Source organism: Magnolia sinica, chromosome 18, assembly GCF_029962835.1.
Source record: "Magnolia sinica isolate HGM2019 chromosome 18, MsV1, whole genome shotgun sequence".
Taxonomy (NCBI): domain Eukaryota; kingdom Viridiplantae; phylum Streptophyta; class Magnoliopsida; order Magnoliales; family Magnoliaceae; genus Magnolia; species Magnolia sinica.
The window spans coordinates 63879111-63902597 of NC_080590.1; the positions used below are offsets into that span (position 1 = coordinate 63879111).

General features: G+C 39.2%; 1 protein-coding gene across 7 annotated transcripts in view; it reads right to left on the bottom strand.

The window, feature by feature from the left end:
• Positions 1 to 23487, bottom strand: part of LOC131232254 (FH protein interacting protein FIP2) — a 73573-nt gene that overhangs the window by 19849 nt on the left and 30237 nt on the right. For 5 of the 7 annotated variants that reach the window (XM_058228481.1, XM_058228479.1, XM_058228474.1 and 2 more), the window contains exons 7-9: positions 10552 to 10625; positions 3986 to 4044; positions 3669 to 3728 (exon numbers count right to left, since the gene is read on the bottom strand). In XM_058228481.1, the coding sequence (XP_058084464.1) occupies positions 3669 to 3728; positions 3986 to 4044; positions 10552 to 10625 (193 nt within the window). Of the gene's footprint in view, positions 1 to 3668; positions 3729 to 3985; positions 4045 to 10551; positions 10631 to 23487 lie in introns of all 7 variants that reach the window. The other 2 variants (XM_058228478.1, XM_058228477.1) reach the window with 2 other exon arrangements.

The following is a 23487-nucleotide window of genomic DNA, read 5'->3' on the forward strand; positions in this document are numbered from 1 at the left end:
CTATGAAGAATGACGGGTTAGATTCAGCTATGCATTAGCTGCCACTAATTAAGCAATGGCAAATCATCCACCATACACATGACCTCTCTGTCAACTGAAACCATCTAAAATTGTGGGCCTCATTGAGGATGGAACACAGCTTGAGAACACTTACAATACAATCTTAGGCTGCATTTGGGTCTCTCAAAATAGTGGCTGTTGGGATCGAAATGCGCGGAACTTTATTTTGGGTTGCTTTGACCAAAAAAAAAAAAAAAACAGATAACCAAATCTATTTTTCATGCTTAAAAACACAGTGTTCTAAATGCCGGGTGGCCTCAAAGCATTTAGGTCAGAAATGGTTTTGACTTTTGAGGGGCAGTTTCAAACCAGAGTTAACCATCAGATCTCTTGCATTGCATTTAGAACTCTTACTGCTTTCGATTCAACGATCAATATGACATCCACTAAATGGATGTTCAGAATTTTCTGTTCAGTGCACTTTCAAGGTGATGTTCCATCCACAATGATGCCCAATTTGGACAGTCTGGATTGAAGACAAGTATCCCATCTATTGGCATTTAGTAAATGATGGCAAATGCAGTCTAGCCCAAGAATAGGTAGTCGAAGGAAAACAATTCAATCATTTACAAGGTTGATTATCCCAAATGATGAAAAGAACCATGTATAAGAACCATGAATAAGGAACCAAGATATTCATTCCAATTCAGGAACTACTACTCTAAGAGGGGGGTGTTTGCAACATCAAGTTCATACAACTCCAGACCAGAGTATTGACAGAATAACATGAAATTATCACCTACATTAACTGAATATTGTCAAGACGTTGCATGCTCATTTTTCTTCCATAGCATAAAGTGAATGTCTTACAAGGACTTTCATACCAACCAATTAAGACCTACAGTTCTGGAAGGAATGAAAATCAGATGATAATGATCAATGAATGGTGGAAGGATGTTCATATTTAGTGTGCCTTCTAATAGGTGAATTCGCCTTCTCACTCTTTTGTATTTGGAACGGTTCATGAAAAAGAGTAGGAAGCATCAGGAGCAGGACCAAAGTAAACATCATGAAAAAGGATGTTCGTATCAAACCATATCCATCCGTTTTGGTCATAAAATAAATTAAGCTAAAGAATTAAGGAAAATATCAGAAAAAAGGAGGGAAACAAGTAATTCAAGAATTTTTTGTATTTTGGACATGTATATAATGGTATATTGGAGCATTTTTTAATACGAATCTTGTCTATCAGGTTGACTCGTTGAAACTTGAAAGTCAACCAAATGGGTCCTAATTGAACACCTATGAAGCATGATTTTATAAATTAGTGTCCATTATTGAAATAAAACAAAACAAAACTGAAAATATGAAAAAAGCTGGTGGTGACCCTTCTGATTTTTCCCATAGCAGTCCATTCCGCTTCGATTTGTTGAATCTCACTCAATATTTTGTTTTTATAACCAAAATATTCCTAGTTCCAGTCTAAAATACTTTCTAAGTTTCCTTCATGATTTATTTTTTTTTTTTAAAAAGGAAAATAAGAGCAAATTTGAAAAAAAAATAAAATCAAATTTAGGCCTTTATGGGTCTATCAACCCATATCGGCCCCATAACGGTGTTGATGTGCATCGTGCTGGTCAATACGGCCCTTTTTTAGGTTGGGTCATTCCAGCCTCACATCGCATATTATATCACGTTGATAACTTTACAATATGACCGTACTGGCTGATATGATACCGATATTGAAAACCATGATTGAGAGTGCCACCTTAGGGTCTGTTTGGGCTCGTGGAAAATAAAAATGGAGGAAACCATGTTTCCAAGGGAACTTGGGAACACTGGGTCCAAGAATTGGAAAGGAAAAGATGTTGGCAAGTTGGCATCAGGAAAATGAGAACATGTATTTGGTAAATACATGAACTTGTTAAATTCATGGATTTGCATAGGATTTGGATTTGGCAAATCCCAGAATCAATTGTTTAGTAATAAAACTATAAATCATGGATTTGGGAAGCACTTACTAGAATTGCAAAGCATTAATTGAAAGGGCATAGCTATGATCACTCTAAACAGCCCCCAGTTTTTCAACAAGAGTTTCAAAATCATTTCACCATTTCCAATCTATTGTGCAGGAAAATGGAATTTTCCACGGAAATTAACTTGAAGATGGAAGGCGACACATGAGGGGCGGTTGAAGATGAAATATGGGACATTTCACATAGTCGCATATGGCACATGGCACGTATGGAGCATTCGAAGTTGGTTGTCGTGCATGTGCAATGCTTGAAGATGGACGATGGCACGTGGAAACGCAGCACATTGGCATAATGGCACGTGGGGTGGTAGAAGATGGTGGCACATTGGCACTTGTACATGTGTCCATTGGCTCATATGGCATAGATGTAAAGCTTTGGGATGTAGAGTGGCACATGGTGTACATGTATCCATTGGCTCATATGGCTTAGATGTAGTGCTTTGGGATGGAGGGTGGCATATGGTGTACATGTGGCACATAGGATATTGACACGTGAGAGCTTGAAGATAGACCGTGGCGCATGTGGCACACTGGGGCAATTTTCCTCTTTGTTTCCTTCGACTTTGGAAAATGATGCCTCTTCAGTATGAGGAAAGAAATCAAAATGGCCCAATTTGAAAATTTTGGAACAAAGTGCTGATTTTAGGAAATCCAAAAAACAATTATGGGAAATGTTATCCCGTGCAAACAGAATTTCCACCAAAAGCAATTCCATGAATTCAAAGAGGTCCATAAAAAGTTTGTGCAACAAAGGACGATTTACTAAAAAAGAAAGGAATTCCAAAGCTTAAATTGATGGGGGAGTGGAAATGTTAGAGCATCCCTCAAGACTGCATTCTACAAACATCAGAGGATTATCATACAATATAAGGATGACCAATCATATTAAAATCAAGCTCATGGTGGAGAAGAAAGTGATGGTTTTCTCCCTCTTTTATTTTTCTTATTAGTGAGAAACTGAACTTGTAACTGCCCAAAGCAAACATTCTAGACCCTAAACAACTCAAGCCAAAGCTTGCAAGGGCTGAATGATTTTCAACAAAGAATCGGAAGTGCAATAGATCTCAGAGTTGTCAGTTTCTTTTGTTTTCTTTTTTTCACTTTTTTTTTCCGAGAGAGAGAGAGAGAGAGAGAGAGAGAGAGAGAGAGAGAGAGAGTTTGCAGGTAGCACCTGATGTGTGGACGAAGCATGAACAAAGCATTTGGGCAGATTTGTTGAGTGTTCACAATACGAGCACAATTTAGAATATAGATGGCTCCAGTTAGGACTTATGAGTCAGAGTCTAAAAGGCCATTTTCAGCCCAACTAGTTCATGAAAAGCAAGCATTCCATCTGAAGTGCAAATTGAACCAGTCCTCCATAGTATATTCCATTTAGTTTCTTGCAGATCTGATTCCTTGGCCTATGCTGTGGGTTTTTTCTTTTTTGCTTTCCTGGCCCGAGGTGTGGCCTTTTCTCTCTACTCTTTGTTCCCTCTGCATTTTTGGGCTATTGGCCCTTTGGAAGTAAGAAAAACCTGCTCATCTTCCCATTAAAAATAAAAAATCTGAAAACAACCAAACCTACAAGGCACACCCAAATCTGATGTTCCAAACCTTCAAATATATTGTCATATTGCTAAGAAAACTTTACCTTTAAATTGGCTCCTTCTAGATTAGCTCCTTCTAAGTTGGCATCGGTAAGATCAGCAGTCTGAAAATTTAAAACAGTGATCAGATCAACACATCTTGACACGATCCTCAACTAGACAATGTTACCACAGACTTGAACATGATACAATGAAGCATGCCCTTTTTTTCATTGAAACATGCCCTTTAATTTGTATATGTATGCATTGCAAGGCAGATATGGTTGTCAATCCAAAATGGACTTTGATAAGAACTGAAAGACGAATAAAGCATTTCCTTGGTAGGTAAACTACAAATAATAAGGGAAAGAGATGCCTCAACCTGTAGGTGTGCTGAGCGAAGGTCTGCACCAGAAAAGCTACACTCTATCAAACATGCATCTGCAAAATTACCACATAAATATGGAAAAGAGAACAAACTTGGTACAGGGAATTCAACTCTATTTGTCATTACCAACATGGAAGCTAAATTGCAAGGTAACAATAGTTACTCCAGCATGCCACTTCATATTAAGTTCCATTGTGCTGAAGTTTACAACCTAAATGACCACATTTTTATGCAACTAGGTGATAATCAGTTTTCTCAACAATTCCATCCTCTTTCTTTCTAACTTAGACATGGACATATGCAGCAGTGAAGGACAGAATAGGTGTCATGCATTGGGACTGTAGAAAACAACACGATTAGACATCCATACTGTTCATGATAAAGTGTACTGAGGGAAAAGTGTAGAGTAGCTCCAAAGATATTTCCTTTGGCAAGGTCGGAGGTGGCCCAGTGGGGCATAAATCCACCTTGTGTATCTCAAAGATGTAAGTAGTGGTGGAGATCCAGGGTGCAAACAAATGCCTTGTGGACAAATATTATCAGAAGCAAATACAGTTCTTGAGAGATGGAATGGCTCCTAGGGATGGAACCAAGAGGGGTATCAGAATTGCGTAAAGCAATAAGTTTGGTGCCCGACCTAGAGGAGAAAACAATAACATTGTTGGCAGATTTGGGGACATTATGCTCCAAGGTGTGAGCTTCTCGATTAGCATGGGCAATAATGTTCATCTCTGGGAGGATTAGTTGTTGGAGCATGATCCTCTACTGAGGCATTTCCCTTTCATGTTCTCTATCTGTACTTCAAAAGGGTCCCTGGTAAAAGATTTCCAAGGGTTTACTGGGGCAGGTCTTCTATGGGAGAGATTTTAGGGGAACTCTCTTTGCTGCAGGTAAAAACTTTTCCTTGGAGCCACATAAAATAAAATTCTCACTTCAGACAACTGTGGAAAAGGCATTTCTCCCATGCAAACATCTGTTTGTGAGGATACAGAGTCAGTTAACAACCTTTTGTATACACTGTTCATCTGCAAGGGTGTGTCTCGTCGCTTCTTTCTTTTAATCTTCAATGGGTGATTTCCAAGTCAATAATGGACTTTTATTGCATACGAGTGGGTGAGATTATTTCCAATTGGTCAATATTCTTTGGGGTTATAGCTTAGTTTTGCATTTTTTGGATGGGATATGGATGTTTTTTTGTTTTAATGAGGCACTGGTGCTCACTTCAGCTCTTGAGTAACACGAGGGTCACTTTGTTACATAGGAGCCGTTGTTTGGCCCTTGTATTTCCTTTTCTGGTTTAATGCTGTTATGTCCATGCTGTTGCCATGAGATAGGAAGTAGCTTCATAAAAATATATACGGTTATCAAAATATTAGTTCTTGAAACACTATCAAGCACATTTTCATATGTGAAATATAACCATATAAATAGTTTATAACTTATATTAAAACCATTAAAATAGTTTATAACTGATATTAAAAGAAAGTAAGAAAGAATAGTTTCTTTTCTTTCTAATTGCTATGGTGTGTGCCTTACTAGTGCGTGATACTGATGGATATCAAACACCACAACATTCTAAAAAGTGGAACATCATTGTTACATATCCTAGTTAGACCAGGAATAGCACATATACAGAAAGAAACATTACAAGTTCTCCCAGGGATTAGATCCTCAATTGTTGCACCAAAAAAGATTAAAACAATCATCATTGTCATCATCTTAGCCTTCCCTCCAACAATGATTGGCTTTTTTTTTTATGTGGCAAATTTCATGAAAGAGGGAAAAAAAAAAAAAAGGAATAGATGAGGGATCTACACCCAAAATTCCAGCAAGCTAGACCAACAATCCAATGAATCTAAAATACAATTGGCAAAGATTTGAGGGACAAAGCCAATCCATGACATCCAGGTCCACCCCCCTGAACACGTTATCCAACAACCTAAACCAATTAGAAAAGCATCTCTCATTTCACTCCATCCAAATTGACCACAGAGCGACAAGGAGGGATGACTTCAACAGCCCCCTTCCTCTATGGCCAACACCACCCCCATGCTATGCAAGGAAGAGGTGATGGGGACATCATGTGCACGCGCACACCCCCCACCCTACGCACGTACTCAAGGAGGAGGAAGGCCCCACTATCGATCTGGATCGACGACGACGTCTATGGAGGACCTCTTAGTTAGGGGGCTATGCTATGGAGCATTAGAGTGGACCTGATCATCATGTGGATTCCACCATTGAATCTCATGATCGTTTCTCACTACCCTAGATGATATAGGTTTTTGAGTTTTGGTTATTATCATTATTAGAAACATCATGAATGGTTTTGATTGCGTAGATTAGTTGTTATTTTTGTTAGTTCATCTCTAAGTATTAGTGTGCGCACATGGCGCGACTTTTGGGGTTTAGGGTTTTCTTATAAATAGGCAACCCCATGTAGGTATTTTTCATTGAAGTTTTATGAATAAAATTCTTCGTTTTTTTCTTCTTCTTTATCTCACCGAGTTGAAGAATCTAATTGGGTGTGAAACCCTCCCTTCCTCGAAAGGGCTAACTACCGTGGTGCGAAGCCACGATCATCCCAAATAAACTTCACCCCTACACCCCACATCCATCATCTTCTACAGCCCTCCCATCTTCAAATTCACCCCTTTTTGTACCTAGGTTCTTCTCCACAGCAGATTTTCAGATTCTGGCCCACCAGAGAGGCTGAAACTTCAGCGGAGCACCACGCACAAACCGGGCAGCAGATCAACACGAGATTTGGTGTATGAGTGGGCCACCCCTTGTCAATCCCACCCTAGGTGGCCTTTTCCGGTTCCATGGGCCCCACACACGTGCGGATAGGGATTCACGCACGTGTGCCTGGGCCTGGTGGTTGTCCACACGCGTGAATCATCTCGGGTTCCTTCTCTCTTCTATTTCTCTCCTCTCTCGCCTTAAATCCCCAACCCTAACCCTAAATAGTCCTAAATTCCAAGTATTTCCAACTTTTGCAAATACTAGATTTTTCCCTAATTGAAACATGGTGAATCTATTGAATTGGGGAACAATCCTTTGCAAGAGTGGATGAATCTTACACTCCTTTGGGCATTGTTTGGTTTATAATTTTACTTGATCCAGCCCTAAACTTGTGTAGGCTTGGACCCCCGTAGATTCCCCTTGATTGAATGTTTGATCGTATGTGGGACATGGAATTTTGTGATTGTTTAAAATTGGTATGATCTAAAGCTTGAAATCTTGCATGTCATATTTAATTTCATGTCCTGCATCAAGAGGGATCGGATTGATCCCGACATCACCCATCAAGCATTGGAAGAGGTCAATAAACGACTCTAGCAAAGATTTTGATTTGAAGGTAATGCAAACAATAAGTAATAACTCTGGAAACACCAAGGAAGAACAAGTAGAGCTCAGGAAACGTGATTAGCAGCGTGCAATATCAACCTAATTGAAGGAATGGTAAAGGACAGTGACTCACCTAGAGAAAGGGTTTCTTTTATGAATGAGGTAGGGGTATATGCGCCAATGATTGGTCAATTAGGGTGTTGGACAAACACAAAAATGCATTGTAATCAAACATGTCAGTCACTTCCCGAAGTGAGCAATCGGGGTGCTCATGTGACCCTTTTCTAGTCGACCGACAATCCATTACTTTCTGATGATCTAAACCATGCATCATGTGCAGAGGCTTACATGTGTGAATCCTTGCTAAATGGGGAATCAAATATCATTCTTATGCCTTATTTTTGGTAAAATACAACCATCCAGTCATTACAGTCATACAGCTATATAGATGTGAGTCATACACATGCTCCAAACACCTTTTTTTTTTTTCTAAACAGTGTTTAATACCTTCCACACCAATTGCATGGAGTACAAGTGTAATGCAGTTTCAAGGGCTTTTATACAAAGGGTACAACTATAAATGTCTATACACACTACACGACTGATAGAATTCCAAAAGGGAGAAGTTTTTACAACCCTATGATCTAGAGGGACATTTTTTAAAGGATTCTAGAGGGATTTCATAAAAACCATATAGACCCCAAACCCATCATACAACTGTGCATAAAGGCCCATATGCATGGTTACTCCTTTTAGAAGCAATTTTTTGAGATATTTTAGGAACAACTCTGTGTTATAACCAGTGTTCGCAATATCGATAATATCGGCCAACATTATTATTATCGCTTGCTAGCGATACGAAACCCATAAGATATCCATCAGAAGTTTTAAAAATTCCGCAATTTTAGTTATCATGCGATATATCAGCTGATATCACAAGATATATCGCATATTTCGCGCGATATCTGCGATATCCTTGATATCCTCACGATGCACTCACTGGTGTTGATTGCTCGCCCAGGATTTGTTGACAAACTCACGGGTTGATTGCAGAGGACACAAGTCTACTGTAGCCAACAACCCACAACGACAATAAAAAGGGTTTGCGTGTTTACCAGAGAATCAAAAAAAAAAAAAAAAAGAATTAGAAGAAAAAAGAGGAAAAATCAGAGAGTACCTGTGGCCGTAGCGAAGATTACGTGATCGGAGGTGGGCCATTCATCGATTGACAGAGGTAAGTTCGATTTCCCTCTTTCTCCTGACCTAGTGGATATGCGGCGAGTGACTCTAGCAGTTACAACACTTCATTTTTCAACCATGGTCAGGAGTTCACTTCTACATATGGGACGGGATATGAGCAGCAGTATGGATATGGCCAACAATATGGATACTAAGGAGCTTCATATGTGCCCTTCCCAGATCCATATCAGTTACAAACTATAACGATTACGCAGTACCTACGGATGGGCGTATTGATTTAGTTCGGAGAGGATGAGTATCAGCGTTATGTCAGGGAGTATCTTAACTGATACTATTCTACTATGACCTGGGCACAATATTGTCGATTTGTAGAGCAGCAGTATTATTCCCAGACTCGTCAAGATGGAGACGATGATTACGAGCCATCGTGCAACTCTATGTGGGTCTAGGCCACAACTAGTCCCCATCATTGATATGTATATTTCTCAATTTTTACTTCTTCTTTTGCTTTTCAGTGAATTGGTTGTGTTTTCATACATAACTTTGATATATTTAAAAATATCATGCATTCAATTTAAATATAGTTGCATTAGTTCAGTTAAACATCGCATAGTTTAGGACCCTATACAAAGGAAATTTATTATGTGCATCTTTTTTTTGAGATGTTATAATTTAAAAGTGTGTATCAAGGGTTTTTTTAACAATCCCTAAAGTTTCATTAAAAAATTCAACCATTTTCCCAATGATTCCCCATGTTTCCCAAAAAGTGCAATAAATTATGCGATACAAACGATATATCCCGTGCGATAACCGATACATATCTGTATCCCAAGGGTGCAATACATGGTGCGATACCGATATTTCGAACACTGGTTATAACCAATAGGATCGTTTCCTTTATTTTCTTCATTTAGTACTCAATGAATAGGCTTCCAATTTAGGCTTTTAGCATTAAATTTCAGATTGTGAACAAAGCCATACACGTGGAGTTTACATGGTTGTTTCAAATTAAAAGAAAAAAGAAAAAAAGAAAAACAAGTCTATTTCAATGGTTATGTAACATGTGTTTCTTCCCGTGGCATGCGTTGCCTTCTATTGAGCACATGTTGCTCATCCCCACTGCATTATTTGCAGGGTTTAATTGCATTTGCTTTCTCATTTGTCCGGGTTCAATAATTGCTTTTGTAAGGAATTTAATGGATAGATATTCATTAAAAGGTATCTAACAATTTCAAGCTCCTCTCCTTTTTATTTAGCTGACTTGTTGCAAAGATTCACACATTATTATGCAGCAAGAAGAAATGGGATTTGTAAGAGTAGGTGGAAATGCCACAACTAATGTGGATAATTAAGCAAGAACTGTAACAAAAAACCAGTAACAACAAAGGGTTCATGAAAGTAGCATTGAGATTGATCCCCATATCCTAAACAGGGCCACTATATCAAGGTCAGCATATCAAAATCCAATAAATTGATGTATTAATTTGGGCCAAAGATCACAGGATTTTAATAATAACTAAGCAAATTAGAAGCAAACCCAGGACAGGTATAAGTTTGTGAAATTAATACCAAAGTTCATCCATAGAAGTATGCTAGTCATATTTAGAACAAGGCTATGATGATAATGATCTTAAGAAATGGGGTTATCGTGTTACTGGAATGAGTGGTCAGTATAGGGCTGAGGGTAGGGTTGAAGTTAATGAAATTTCTCTGTTTGATTGTTATAACTTATATGTAACTGGATTTGTGGATCCAGTGTCCATCTCTACTGATTTTCAATATTATTGTTGTTTTTTTTATGCTGGTTTTATTATCCAAATTGCCATTATTTGCTTCAAGATACTGGATTCATCAGTTGCATATTTCACTTGGTGGTGAAAAACAACTCAACTTTGGTTGCATCAAATAAATTTGTCATGTTGAAAAAATAAAGAAAGCAAGTAAATGGAGAAATGAACTATTCAGGAAAAAACAGCACGCATTGTAGACAGCACATGCTGTAAGATTACCTTGTAGATTTGCACTCTGAAGATTAGCTCCAGCAAGTACAGCTCCACGAAGATTTGCCCCAGTAAACTCACACCTTCACTAGGTAAGATAAAAAATATTAAGGAAGAAGATGCTCCACACAAAAATTTATTCAGAAAGAAAACTCAGTGCTTGTCTGAGCATTGTAAAATTCATCAAACAAATAAGCATAAACTGAAGAGAAGATCTCAAGTCCAACCAGTTAGGTCCACCCAACAGATAACTTCCAACGTCCCATGTTTGTACAAAATCTAACCAGTCGAATGAGTTGGCCCCATCATGAGGATCAACTTGTGAATAATTCAGCCACATCTATTTATTGAGTAGGCCACACTTGTATTATGTTATTTATCAATGGCTATATGTTTGTTTGTACCTAATGAGTAGTATAGGCTGATTTTTGCATTAGGTGATCTTTATGAAGGGACCAACCTATTGAAAGGGTTGGATGTTGCATGTGCATGACAGATTGGAAATTATCCACTGATTGGACCATAACTTGTGGTACAACCGGTTGGACTTGAAACCTTCTCTAAACTAAAATAAGCACATATTTAAGAAAAAATTTAAAATTTGGTTGCTTTAGCAGTGTAAGTGAAAGCACTAGCACTCGGCAGTGAGCCTTAAACCAAGGCTGGCCAACTTGCCAAGTTATTTCAGATCACAAGAGTAATTACAGGTCGGGAGCGATTTCAGGTCTGGGGAGAGATTACGGGTTCCGGACAGGCCCTTTATTTAAAGAATAACCTATTCAACTGTTGTAGGCAGCTTATTAAAGTTATATGTCCTATTTAACTGCTGATTAAACATATTTTCTAACAAGCTCATGAGAGCGCTTGTTTACAAGTCTTGAGAGCAATTTTGAGGTCCTAGGAGCAATTAGGGAGCGACTACAAGTCTCGGGAGTGATTGCGGGTCCCGAGAGAGATTTCGGACCTGGTTCCTAACAAGCTCATGAGAGCGACCATAGGCCCCAGGAGTGATTTCAGATCCCCGAGAGTGCTTACATGTCCCGAGAGAGATTTCGGGTCCCAGTATCGATTACGGCTCTCGTGAGCGATTATAGGTTCCGGGACCAATTAGGGTCTAAGAGCGATTACGAGTCTTGGGAGCAATTTCGGGTCCCATGACCGATTACGGTCCCGGGAATGATTTACGGTCCCAGGAACAATTTCAGGTCTTAAGAAGGATTACGGGTCCGATAGCGATTGTGGCTCTAGGGAGTGATTATAGGCCTCGAGAGCGATTACCAATCCTAATAGCGATTTTGGGTCTTGGTAGCAATTATAGGTCCCACAAGCAATTAAGGTTTGAGTATAGGTCCCGTGAGCGATTCTGGTCCGATTATAGGTCTCAGGAGCGATTTAAGTTATTGATAGCGATTATAGGTCTCGAGAGAGAGATTAGGTTCCAAGCCCAGGAGCAATTTCAAATTCCAAGAGTGAGTTTGGGTCCAGGTAGCAATTAAGGCTTCCGGAAGCGAATATAGTCGAAAATAATTAGGGTCTAATTACAAGTCCCAAGAGCGATTTCTAGTCCTCGAAGTGATTAGAGGGCGAATACGGGTCTTGGGAGTGATTTCGGGTCCCGATAGCAATTATGGCTCTCAGGAGTAATTAGGGTCCCGATTACAGGTCCCTAGAATGATTTCCGGTTCAGGGAGCGATTATTGGTCCCATGAGAGATTTCGGGTCTTGGTAGTGATTATAGGTGTTGTGAGCGATTTCGGTTCTTGGGAGTGATTATGGGTCCTGGGAGCGATTATGGGACGATTACAGGTCTGGGGAGTGATTGCGGGGTCCAAGGAGCGATTTCAAGTCTTGGTCGCGATTACGGCTCCCGAGAGCGATTATAGGTCCAAGTAGAGATTAGGGTCCAATTACAAGTCCCGAGAGTGATTTCGCGTCTTATAAGCGATTTTGGGTCCCGAGGGCAATTAGAGTGTGATTACAAGACTCTTGAGCAATTTTAGGTCCCAAGAGTGATTACAGGTCCCAGGAGCGATTACGGGTATCGAGAGTGATTACAAGTCCCTAGAGCGATATGAGGTCCCAAGAGCGGTTATAAGCCCCTGAAGCGATTTCAAGTCTCACGAGCGATTACCAAGAATTTAAATCTACACATGCATGCATTAAATCAGAGCTTTACATCTCTCTTTTTTCTCTTTTTTTTTTTTCCTTTTTTTTTTGCATTTTTTAATGAATGATACCACTTATTTTTAAAATTTTCTTCAAATTTCTTGAGTAAATGATGCCAAATGCTTAAAAATATGCGTTAGTAGTATAGATCCCATAGATTACATGAATTTCAGGCCACTTTGAGGGCATTCGAGTGGTCCACAAATTTGGCGACACTATTCATCCAAATTTAATTTTAGTTGTTCTTCAAATTTCTTGGGGTAAATGATGTCTGATGCTTACAGGCCGTTTGGCAGCCTGGATTTGAGGATATTATACTGTATTCCAAATTCAAAACCTACTTTTTTTTAGTTTGGTAGCAAAACGGTTGATGAGGATTTGGATTCCAAAGCATTCTAAATCTCTGAAAAGCAAGGATTTGAAATCACGGCAAAGTGCACTGACTCCAGACTCACTCATCAGCAATCTCTCCAACCATTGGAGACCTTCGAAACTGGGATGGAAAATTGCATGTGCACACGAGTCAACAGCGCACGTGGGCCCATCATGATGTACTTGGGGCACCAAGTTCAATGCATGTGGACTAGTTTGAGTCAACAGAAGCTTCTTATGAGTAAGTGATAATGGCGATGAATGAAAGTGCACCACTCGTGAAGATAAAGAACGTTGGCACATATTTGGAGGGAGGGTTAGTTTGTGATGTCAGAGTAGCAAGAACGGGGCTAGGAGTTTAGTGGGGGGAAGGGTGAGGGTGAGAGTACGAAACATGTTTTGTTTGATAGTTTACAGTGTGCATTCCGCTAATGACAGACTTCAGAGACTCCTTCGATTGTTGATGACATGGATGTGGTGGAGCCAGAGATACCCTCAATAATCCCATCTCTGTGCAAAGCCATAGATTCTTCTACCATTCATATAGATCTTCTATCATAGGGGTTTGTGGGAGCAATAACTATATTATCATAAGGAACTGTTGGAGGGATCTGCAAGGAATACTAGGGTGTAACGATTTTTATTTTTACTTTTGGTTTGGGGGAGGGGGTTAGAAAAGAGATGTCAAAACAGAGGAGGTTGAAACAAATGTACAGAAAAACTGTGGTTGAGAAGCTTTTCTAGGATAGCAGCTAAGCTATTCATAAATGGCACTATAACTCTAAATGTCACAGACTCTGGCAAGTGGTAATAGGATGCAGGTGAAGGAATTCGCCAGCAACTTGTGAGATTAGGGAGAAATGAAATTGACAGGTGCGGAGTATAGAAATGTGAGGGCATATATGGCCACTTCCAGATCGATATGGTGGCGTAGATGATGAACTATCATGTGCGATGGTTGGACTAGCCCAACCAAATGGAGCATGATAAACTTTATGGTGTGCTGCCACTTGAGAACAGTGTTCCAAAAAGCTAAAAGACGCACAATATATTTTTCATTTTATGGATAAGATGGTAAATGAAATTGGAGAGGAAAATGTTGTGCAAATTGTTATCAACAATGAAGATCATACACATTGGCAGGAAAAATGTTAAGGGAGATGTGGAAACATTTATTCCAATCACCATGCGTTGCACATTGCATCGACCTTATACTAAAAGATATTAGAAAGAAAAAGAATTGTTGCAAAATTGGTTGAAAAGACAAGGCAAGTTGCAACATTCATTTATAAACATAACAAGTAATCATCATAATGACCGAGTTCACAAAAGGGCTCTGTCTGTGACAACTCAATTCGCCACAAACTTTGTTGCCCTTTAGGGTTATACAAGCGTAGAGGAGAGTTGAGTGAGATGCTTTCTAGGAGTGGCTCAATACAAAGTATTGGGAGAAGACATCAGGAACACTAGTTGAGGTTATGGAGACTATAAGAAACACCAAATATTAAATGAAAGTCTGAAACATCCTCAAGGTAAAGGAACCATTGATGAAAGCCTTTCATCTTGTAGAATCCTATGAGATACCTACCATGGTTTACCTCTATAAAGCCATGGATAAAGTGGAGCTTGTTATTCGCCATGATTATGGGAATTACAAAGATCATTGGAAGATGATAAACAAACGCCGGATGAATGAGCTCCACCACGACCTTCATGCGGCAGGTAATAATATCAAAGTGATGCATAGTATCTATTACAATTACTCTAGTAATGTCTCATGCATGTTCATTATGCATTTATTAATTAGTACTAATTTATCTCTATGATATATATAACAACTCTTTATTTATTTTCATTATTGTACTGTAAGCTACTATTTAAATCGGAGATACTGGTATGTTGCATATGCACAACCCAGCATTACACAGGAGCTGGCAAGAGAGTTGTGCAGTTGTTTAGAGAGGGTTATTGAAGATTTGACCCAAGAAAAAAATAGTAGTAAAACCGACATAGATGATGATAATGATGTTGATGATCTTGTAGGATTCCCAAGAAATTCATCTGCTTCTCACGTTTTGTGAATAGCCAGCACATTAAGGAATACCAAAAAGGCATTTCAGGAACCGATCTTAGTCTTGCTACTGATGTTGCTCAACACACAGGGTTACAACCGTCCACATAGTCTGATGTTGATAAGCATCGATCGAACAAAGGAGGTCGAACTTGTAAATGCAATAATTCACGATACCACTAGCAAGGGGAGGGACATCATGGGGAGGCCGGCTTACGAATATGGATATGAGCATGGAAAAAAGCTATGTTTCTATCGCTTGCTTTTAGCCTGTTAGCTATGCGTTGGCGCCATTTGGACTCTTGCTGGATGGAAATCCTTGCAAAGTCCGCTTTGTGAATCTCCCTTAAGGCTTTATTCTCACCAAAGAGGGGAGAAGATTCTTCCTGAATGTCCAAAGATTGAATAGCAGAAAGGGATTTAGTATTAGTAGCATCAAGGTTCACCCGAGTCTCATTTCTCCACTTGATGAGATTGAATTTAAGCAATTTCAGTTTTCAACTCAGGATGAAACTCAAAGCTACCAGAAATCTAAAAAGAATTCCTCTAGGAAGAGATAAGATCAAAGAATCCTTCATAATGGAACCAAGAAAGTTCGAATTTGAAAAGCTTTGGCCCCCAGCCCTCCTCCACAGATTCAAGGATGATAGGGAAATGGTCAGATATCGGGTGAGGGAGACCTCTCTAGGTGATCAACAGAAAGGTTTCAGGCCATTCCGGGGAAACAATCATTGATATTAGATATTTAAAAAGTTAAATATAGGAATTTTAAAATCAGTCTAAGCCTCTCATGTTAATAAAGTCATCAAGTAGCCCATGACAGCATTCTTACCAAAGAATAGCCCATTACACCATTATAAACATGTTTAAAACCATGAAAGAATACATATTTGGGATTCTCTCATTTTTTAAATATTTCGAATATTTTTCTACTAAATTGTTTTTACTGTTTCAACCATAACAATCTCACGAACGGCTATTACTGTTAGTGAATACCTTCAATGAAGGATCACGCATGACAACACAAGTCATTTGTTGCACCAACTAGTAAGCGATCCACTAACACACTATTATTATGATGTTGAACCAACTAACAAGAAGAATTAAGAAACTCAAGCAAGAAGTAGAGAGACAAGGATGATTACTTTGATTGAAAATTGTAGTAAACAATGCCAATGGCTTGAGGGCTAACTCATCCAAGGTTGGGAATTCACTCACACAAATACCAATGAGAATTCACTCACTATCAATGAGGATCCAAAGATCTCACAAAGAAAGACGAAACATAGGTCAGTGTCTTTTCTTCTCTTACAAAACTCTTTTTATAAAGGGGTGAGGAGAACTGATCATTGGGGTGGGGGTGGTGCATCAATCTCTCCCTCGTCAAAAGAGCTAGTTCTCGAGTTCAACTTGTAGATCCTCTTCCACAACCCTTTGTCAAAATTTCACAGCTCATTTACATTGATCCAAGTATATCTTCAGACTCACGCTTATTCTTCCACCAAACAAGATATTCAATGTAGGTACCTCATCTTGTACTCATGAACTGTACATCAATGATAAAATAATTTCGCATGAGCCAATTAGAGAACGAATGTCCAAATCTTCAAGGTTTTGTGGGGATTGATTTGGATTGCCATCATATGGATAAAGGTCGACAATGTTGAAAACGGGACTAATGCCCATTCCTTTGGGAAACTAAAGCTGAAATGCATTTGGTCCGACCTTCTTAATGATACAGCATGGAACAATCTTCTTATGCTTCAATTGGTGATAAGTACCCATTAGAAATAGCTCTTTCCGTGAGTATGCCATAACCAAGTCGCCTTCTTTAAACCCCAAGTGATAACGATGAACATTAATGACTTCTTTGAATCGAGCATTAGCACTTTTTATGTTGGCTTAAACTTGTTCTTAGACCTCTTAGATATGGCTAACAAGCTTTCAGGCCTCCATGCTACTCTTTCCCAAGTTATGAATGAGTAACCGGGCCAAGATAAGGTTCGGATTTCTTCCGTAGACCATTACAAATGGAGTCTCTTGAGTAGATATGCACATAAAGTTGTTGTAGGCAAAATTGGCTTAAGGCAAGACAAGATCCCATTTTCATAGGTGGACATTTGCCAAACATCGAAGTATATTACCAAGAGATCGGTTGACAACTTCCATTTGGCCATCATTTTGTGGATGATGAGCACTTGAAAATTAGAGTTAAGTACCCGTGTGTTTCCACATATAGTTCACCAAAAGTGGCTCACAAACTGTGGATCTCGATAGGAGGTGATGGTCCTTAGAACACCATGGAGCTGAACGATCTCTTTAAAGAGGATGTGAGCAATGTGAGAGGCGTTGGTAGCATTCTTGCATGGGATAAAATGTGAGATTTTAGATAAGCAGTCGACTACCATGAAGATACAATCATAACCTCCCCGTGCTCTTGGCAACTCGAGCACAAAATCTATACTAATGTCTTCCCATTGATGAATTGGTATAGGCAATGGTTGGTATAGATCAAAATTTTGTTACCTACCCTAACCCTTAGCTCTTTGACATGTCATACATTTTTTTAACAAACCACTCCACATCATGGTTACATCAAGGCCAATAGTAACGGTCATGAACCATAGCAACAGTCTTATCTTGACCAAAATAGCCATCTAAACCACTACATTGTAGCTCAATGATGACTTAGGAGTCGTAAGGATCGTTTAGGAATGAAAACCTAGTCCGCTTTGAAGAGGTAATCTTCCACAATGCACGAGTTGTCAAAATACGGACCAGTATTATAACATTCCAATCGTATATCAAATCCCCCTCATTATTGAAGATTGCAATTTATTAAAAAACAGAAAGGTGAGACAGAAGAAAAGAAAACAACATAAAGAAAAACAAAGGCAAAGGAAAATGAGAAACAAAAGAAAAGAAGAGGAAACCTAAAAACTATACAACTCGAACCCAGGGTACTGCCCCTAAAAAAGAACCCATTAGAGATCAAAGCCCGGGTCATCAGAAGCCAGGAGGCTAGAACACCAATCCTCCACATCCCGAAGATTAACGTAGAGACCCGCATCTAGTGGGAGACCAAATCCTGAAAAGTCCTGGAATCTCTCTCCTTCATATTGCCCAAAGGGTGGCCAGAGCAAAAATGTGCCACCGAAGCAACTAGAAACCAACGCCCCACACACCATGCCAAGCAAACAGAATATCCGAAATAGAGGGGAGCATCACCCATATGATATTCGGGTGGTTGAGGACGGGCAACCAAATTTCCATGTCGAAGGGACAGTGAATGAACAAGTGGACGATGGTTTCAGCATCCTGCTTGCAGAGCAAGCATATATTTGCCAAAATCATACCGCATTATTGCAACTTGTCAATAGTGAGAGTTCTGCCTTCAGCCAGGAGCCAAGTGAAAGTCACGATCTTGGGGAGTGTTCGACAGTCTGCAAGAGCCTGAGCAGCATAAAAAGAGAGAAAGTTGAGCACTTCTCGAAAGGGTCCTTGGTCTAGGTAATGGAGTCAGGGACTTCCAGAGTGGCAAAATTCCGGCACAACTCAAGCAATCTCAACAGCTCCTCCATCTATACTTCCGAAAGAGATATCCTGCACGAGGGACACCACACCCCCAAACCTATGTCAAAGAAGCAGTCTGCAACAAAAACAAAAAGAGGAAGAAATTCTGGCCAAAGCAAGGAAGATGTGATTGAGAGGGGTATCCTTTATCCAAGGATCCATCCAAATGCATATTTTCGAGCCATTTCCTAGGGCAAAGGAGAAGAATTTTAGCAGGAGAGGCCTCAAGTGGCATATAGATTTCCAAAAAAATTGGGACAATCTGTAAAGGGAGGAGGGATTGAGGAACCAACCCACTCTTTAGTCCCATATTTGTGAACCAGCAACTCTCTCCACTAAAGACCTTACTCGGAAGTCGGAACAGCAACGCCCTAACCACTAGCCAAGCAGGACGAATTGACGACCAAGAGGTCGCGGATACCAACACCCCCTTCAGTAGTGGGCTTATAGACATCTAACCATTTTAACATATTTAATTTGTGGCCAGGAGAATCTCCCTGCCAAAGGAAATCTCTGCGAACTTTATCGAGCCTAGAAATCGCAGACTTGGGACATCTATAAAGAGAGGAGAAAGGAGGTTAGAAAGAGCCATTTTTATAAGGGTTATGCAACCCCCTGACGAGAAGTACCTTTTTTTTCAAGACAAATTCCATTCAAACTTTCAATAACAACATCTAACAAATGATTGGCAGGCTTAACAATACAGAGGGGAAGGCGTAGATAAGTAGAGGGGAAAGATTCAACTTTGCATGCAAATATGTCAGCCAAATGAGAAAGAGCATCAGAATCAAGGTTAATCCCAAGCATTTCACTTTTTAACAAATTTACCATGAGGCCAGAAACCACTTCGAAGCAGTGCACTGTTTTTCTGAGATTCAGGATTGGTGTTTACTCCTTTATTTATGGCACCGGATTTGTAGTGAATCACAAAGGTGTACTCTTATAAGTATGATACCCATTTAGCATGCCTCGCATTCATTGTTCAAAGTATCCTAAATATTATCGAAATATCCCCGATATTATCCGTATCTCCAACTTTTTTATACCGATAACACAAGTAGTATAAAAAATTCCAGGTATCGGCAATGTATCATAAAATATCGCCAATATTTTTTATTGTGTAAATTCCAGGTGTCACGTATTGCTAATGCATCAATATCACCAATGTATTGCCAATAATTCCAATTGTGTAAATTCCATGTGTCACTTGTATTGCTAATGTATCTATATCACCAATGTATCACTAATAATTTCGATTGCGTAATTTCTAGGTGTCACTTGTATCGCCAGTGTATAGGTGATATTTCAATAATATCGTCGATGCATCAATATTGCCAAAAAATCTGTTTATTAAAAAAATCCATTTCAAATTTTGTTATAGGCGCATGGAATTTTATGCAATGTCCAATTTGTCAACGATAATATCGATAATATCGCAATATTATCATTATCACAACATAGGTGATATCAAGACCACAATTCGTTTCCTTTCCAGTTGTCGACGATTTCTCAGTGAAATATCACGTGTTGTCGATATTTTAAAATATTGATGGATGGTTGGATAGGATGGATGTATAGACGGGATGGATAGGATGGTTGAACTGTTGTCTTATGACAGCACATGCTTTTTGGCCCCCATTAAATGGAAACTAATTATTTGTGCATTCTTTTTGCAAATTTTTTTATTCCTAAATATGCAAATGTGTATTTTAGCATCTCCTAAAATTTCACTGAAAAATTCCTCCATCTTTCCAAGTTTCCCCGCATTTTCGATTATCGGCAATATTGATATTGTTTCCATATCCCTGGTCAGCGCAACATGTAGCGATACTGATGCTTCGAACATTGCTTGGATTAAGCTTTTTTTGAGCACTAACAAAGTGGAGGGCCTCATTATCAAAGCATAGCATAAACTCCTTATGTTTCAAGTAGTGACATTAAAAATCAAAGAGCTTGAATCATAGCATAAAACTCAATGTCATATGTGGAGTAACATCTCTTGGCATCATTGGGTTTCTCGCTAAAGAAGGCTATTATTAGGCCTCCCCTTTAACTTATGACACCCCCAATACCTACATGAGATGTGTGGGGGGGTGTGTGCGTGTTAATATATATATATATACACACACCTACATGAGATGCATCATATTCTACCTCAAACACTTCACTAAAATCTGGCAAGGCAAGCACGGGTGCTTCGGTTAGCTTTTCCTTGATCAAGTTAAGACTATATTGGGCTTCTCAAGTCCAAACAAAGCCTTTGGCCCTTATGCCATCAACCACGGGGACATAGGATATTGCTAAGCCATGGAAGCTACTCACTTCTGCGACCAATTTCGAAGTCGGCCACTCCACGATTGCTTTGATCTTGTCCTCGTCAACCTTGACACCTTGATATAAGACAACATAGCCTAAAAAGACTACATCTTCGGTCATGAACACACGCTTATTGAGATTGACATAAAGCTCTTCCCATTGAAAACTTACAATGCTCGATGCACGTGATTAAAAGAATTAAATATAAGAATATCTTTGAGAAGGGATTTCCTTTAAATGAATCAATACATACTTTACCCCGTTGAGAGAAATAGAGTAAACATTTTTTTCTCCCATCATAATGAACATCTCGGTCATATTTTATATGTTTGCCCAAGTAATATGTGGCAAACATCCATAGGTAAGACATCCAACCAAAGTTCATCACAATACTTACCAATAGAGAATTTCATCAAACACCTTTCCTCAATTGGAATTACACCACCCTTTTTAACCAAGAAATTTTGTAGGGATTGGGATGCCTTTCACATTTTAATTTTAACTTATCAACTATTTCTTTGTCAATCATATTTTCACAACTTCCCAAACCAATTAACATCAAACATTTTCGACCATGATACGTACAGAAAGTACGAAATTTTTTCGCCTCATGGGCAATGGTCATTTTCATGGCTTTTAGGAGTGGTCAAGACTCGTCTCATCACAATTGGGGTCACAATTGGAATGGTTATATGGAGGGACGAAAGTTTCATCTCCTTAAATGGGAGGAGGTGTGTAAATTTGTTGAATTGGGAGGGGCAGAGAACATAAATATTGCTCTTCTCGGTATATGGATTTGGAGGTTTGGATCTAAGTAGCGAAGGCTATGGAGGGAGCTCATAGCAAATAAGTACAGGACGGAGTGTTACAGGTGGTTCATTCGTCGATCCTCCTTATATAGAGCCTCATCCATTTGGAAGCAATTGCGGCAACGGAGCACCTAGTGCAAAGAGGGGCTACTTTCTCACTTGGAAATGGGTGTTATATCAAAGTATGGGTGGATATTTGGTGTAGGAATAGAGCATTACAAGAGCCTTTTCCAAGACTGGCTCGCATTGCTTCTGAATGGTTCGTGTCAATCCAAGATTGTGTCTCAATAAAAGTTACTGTTACTTCTAAATAAATAAAAAAATCTGTTGGTAAACCCCCCCTCCCCCCAAAAAAAAAATAATAATAATAATAAATGCATCGATTAGTTTCAATAGCTTTCTTTATTTAGGACACTCATACACTAAATGTCAATTCTCTCCACATTAGAAACATGTATATGATTGGGTTCCATTGCGGTGTCTCTCTTGTAAAAGTTCTAACATTAGATGGTTTCTCAAACCACTTAAAAGAGGCCCTACTTAATTTGTCTTTTAGCTTTAAGGTTGTAAAAATAGTGGAAAGAGAGATGGAATAGAGTAGGAGAGAAAGAGAGGTCAAAAGGAAAAAAGGAATCAAGGTGAAAGATACTTAAGCAATGTTGTATTAGAACCCCCGGTTCAAAAGTGATGTTTAATAATTTCAAAAATTAAGAACGAAAGCAAAAATCCCCTCTACATTCTAGATCAAAATAACCCATCTAAGCATGCCTACGTAGGCCCATATCACACTCATTAACACTCCCCCTCAAGGTAAAGCATGAATATTATCTATGCCAAGCTTGGAATATATGTGCAACCTGAGTGGAACAAAACGCCTCAGTGAACATACCAGCAAGTTGGTCCCAAGATCAAACATATGAAGTACAGATTTTGCCGTTGGAAATTTTCTCACATATGAAGTGACAGTCATCTTCGACATGTTTAGTTCTTTTGTGATAGACAAGATTGTTTGCTATGTGCAACATAGCCTGATGGTCAAAAAATAATTGCATCAGTAGGTACACTGTAAATCCTATTTCTTGCAACAATTTCTTAATCCACATCAGCTCACAAGAGGTATGAGCCATTGCTTTGGCACTCGATTAGGCTCCCATACTCTACTTCTAGCTCTTCCATGTGACTAGATTTTCCCCAAAAAATATACAATATCTAGTAGTGGATTGTCTATCTACCAAGGATACCTACCCAGTCTGCATCTGAATATCCTATGACATGAAGATGACGATTCTGTTTATACAAAATTTCTTGACCTGGCACTCTTTTGAGGTTTAACGCAAAATTCAAATAGCGCTTCCATATGAGGTACTCCTAGAGAACTCGGGAACTAGCTTAACCACAATCACTGCATAGGATATGTTGATGGGGACATCAGAGGACCTACTCATGTATACCAGAGACGAAGACGACCACCCACATCAGCACAGCTTTCTTTGTGAATGGGAGACTAGTTCCAAACGAGGCCCGTCGGGCCATTTTGAAGACCCCACATGCATTGGACATGCATCAGGAAAACCCTACATTGGGATGACACATGTGGGCTGCTTAGGAGAGATCATTTTAGTCATAGGATTTCTATTT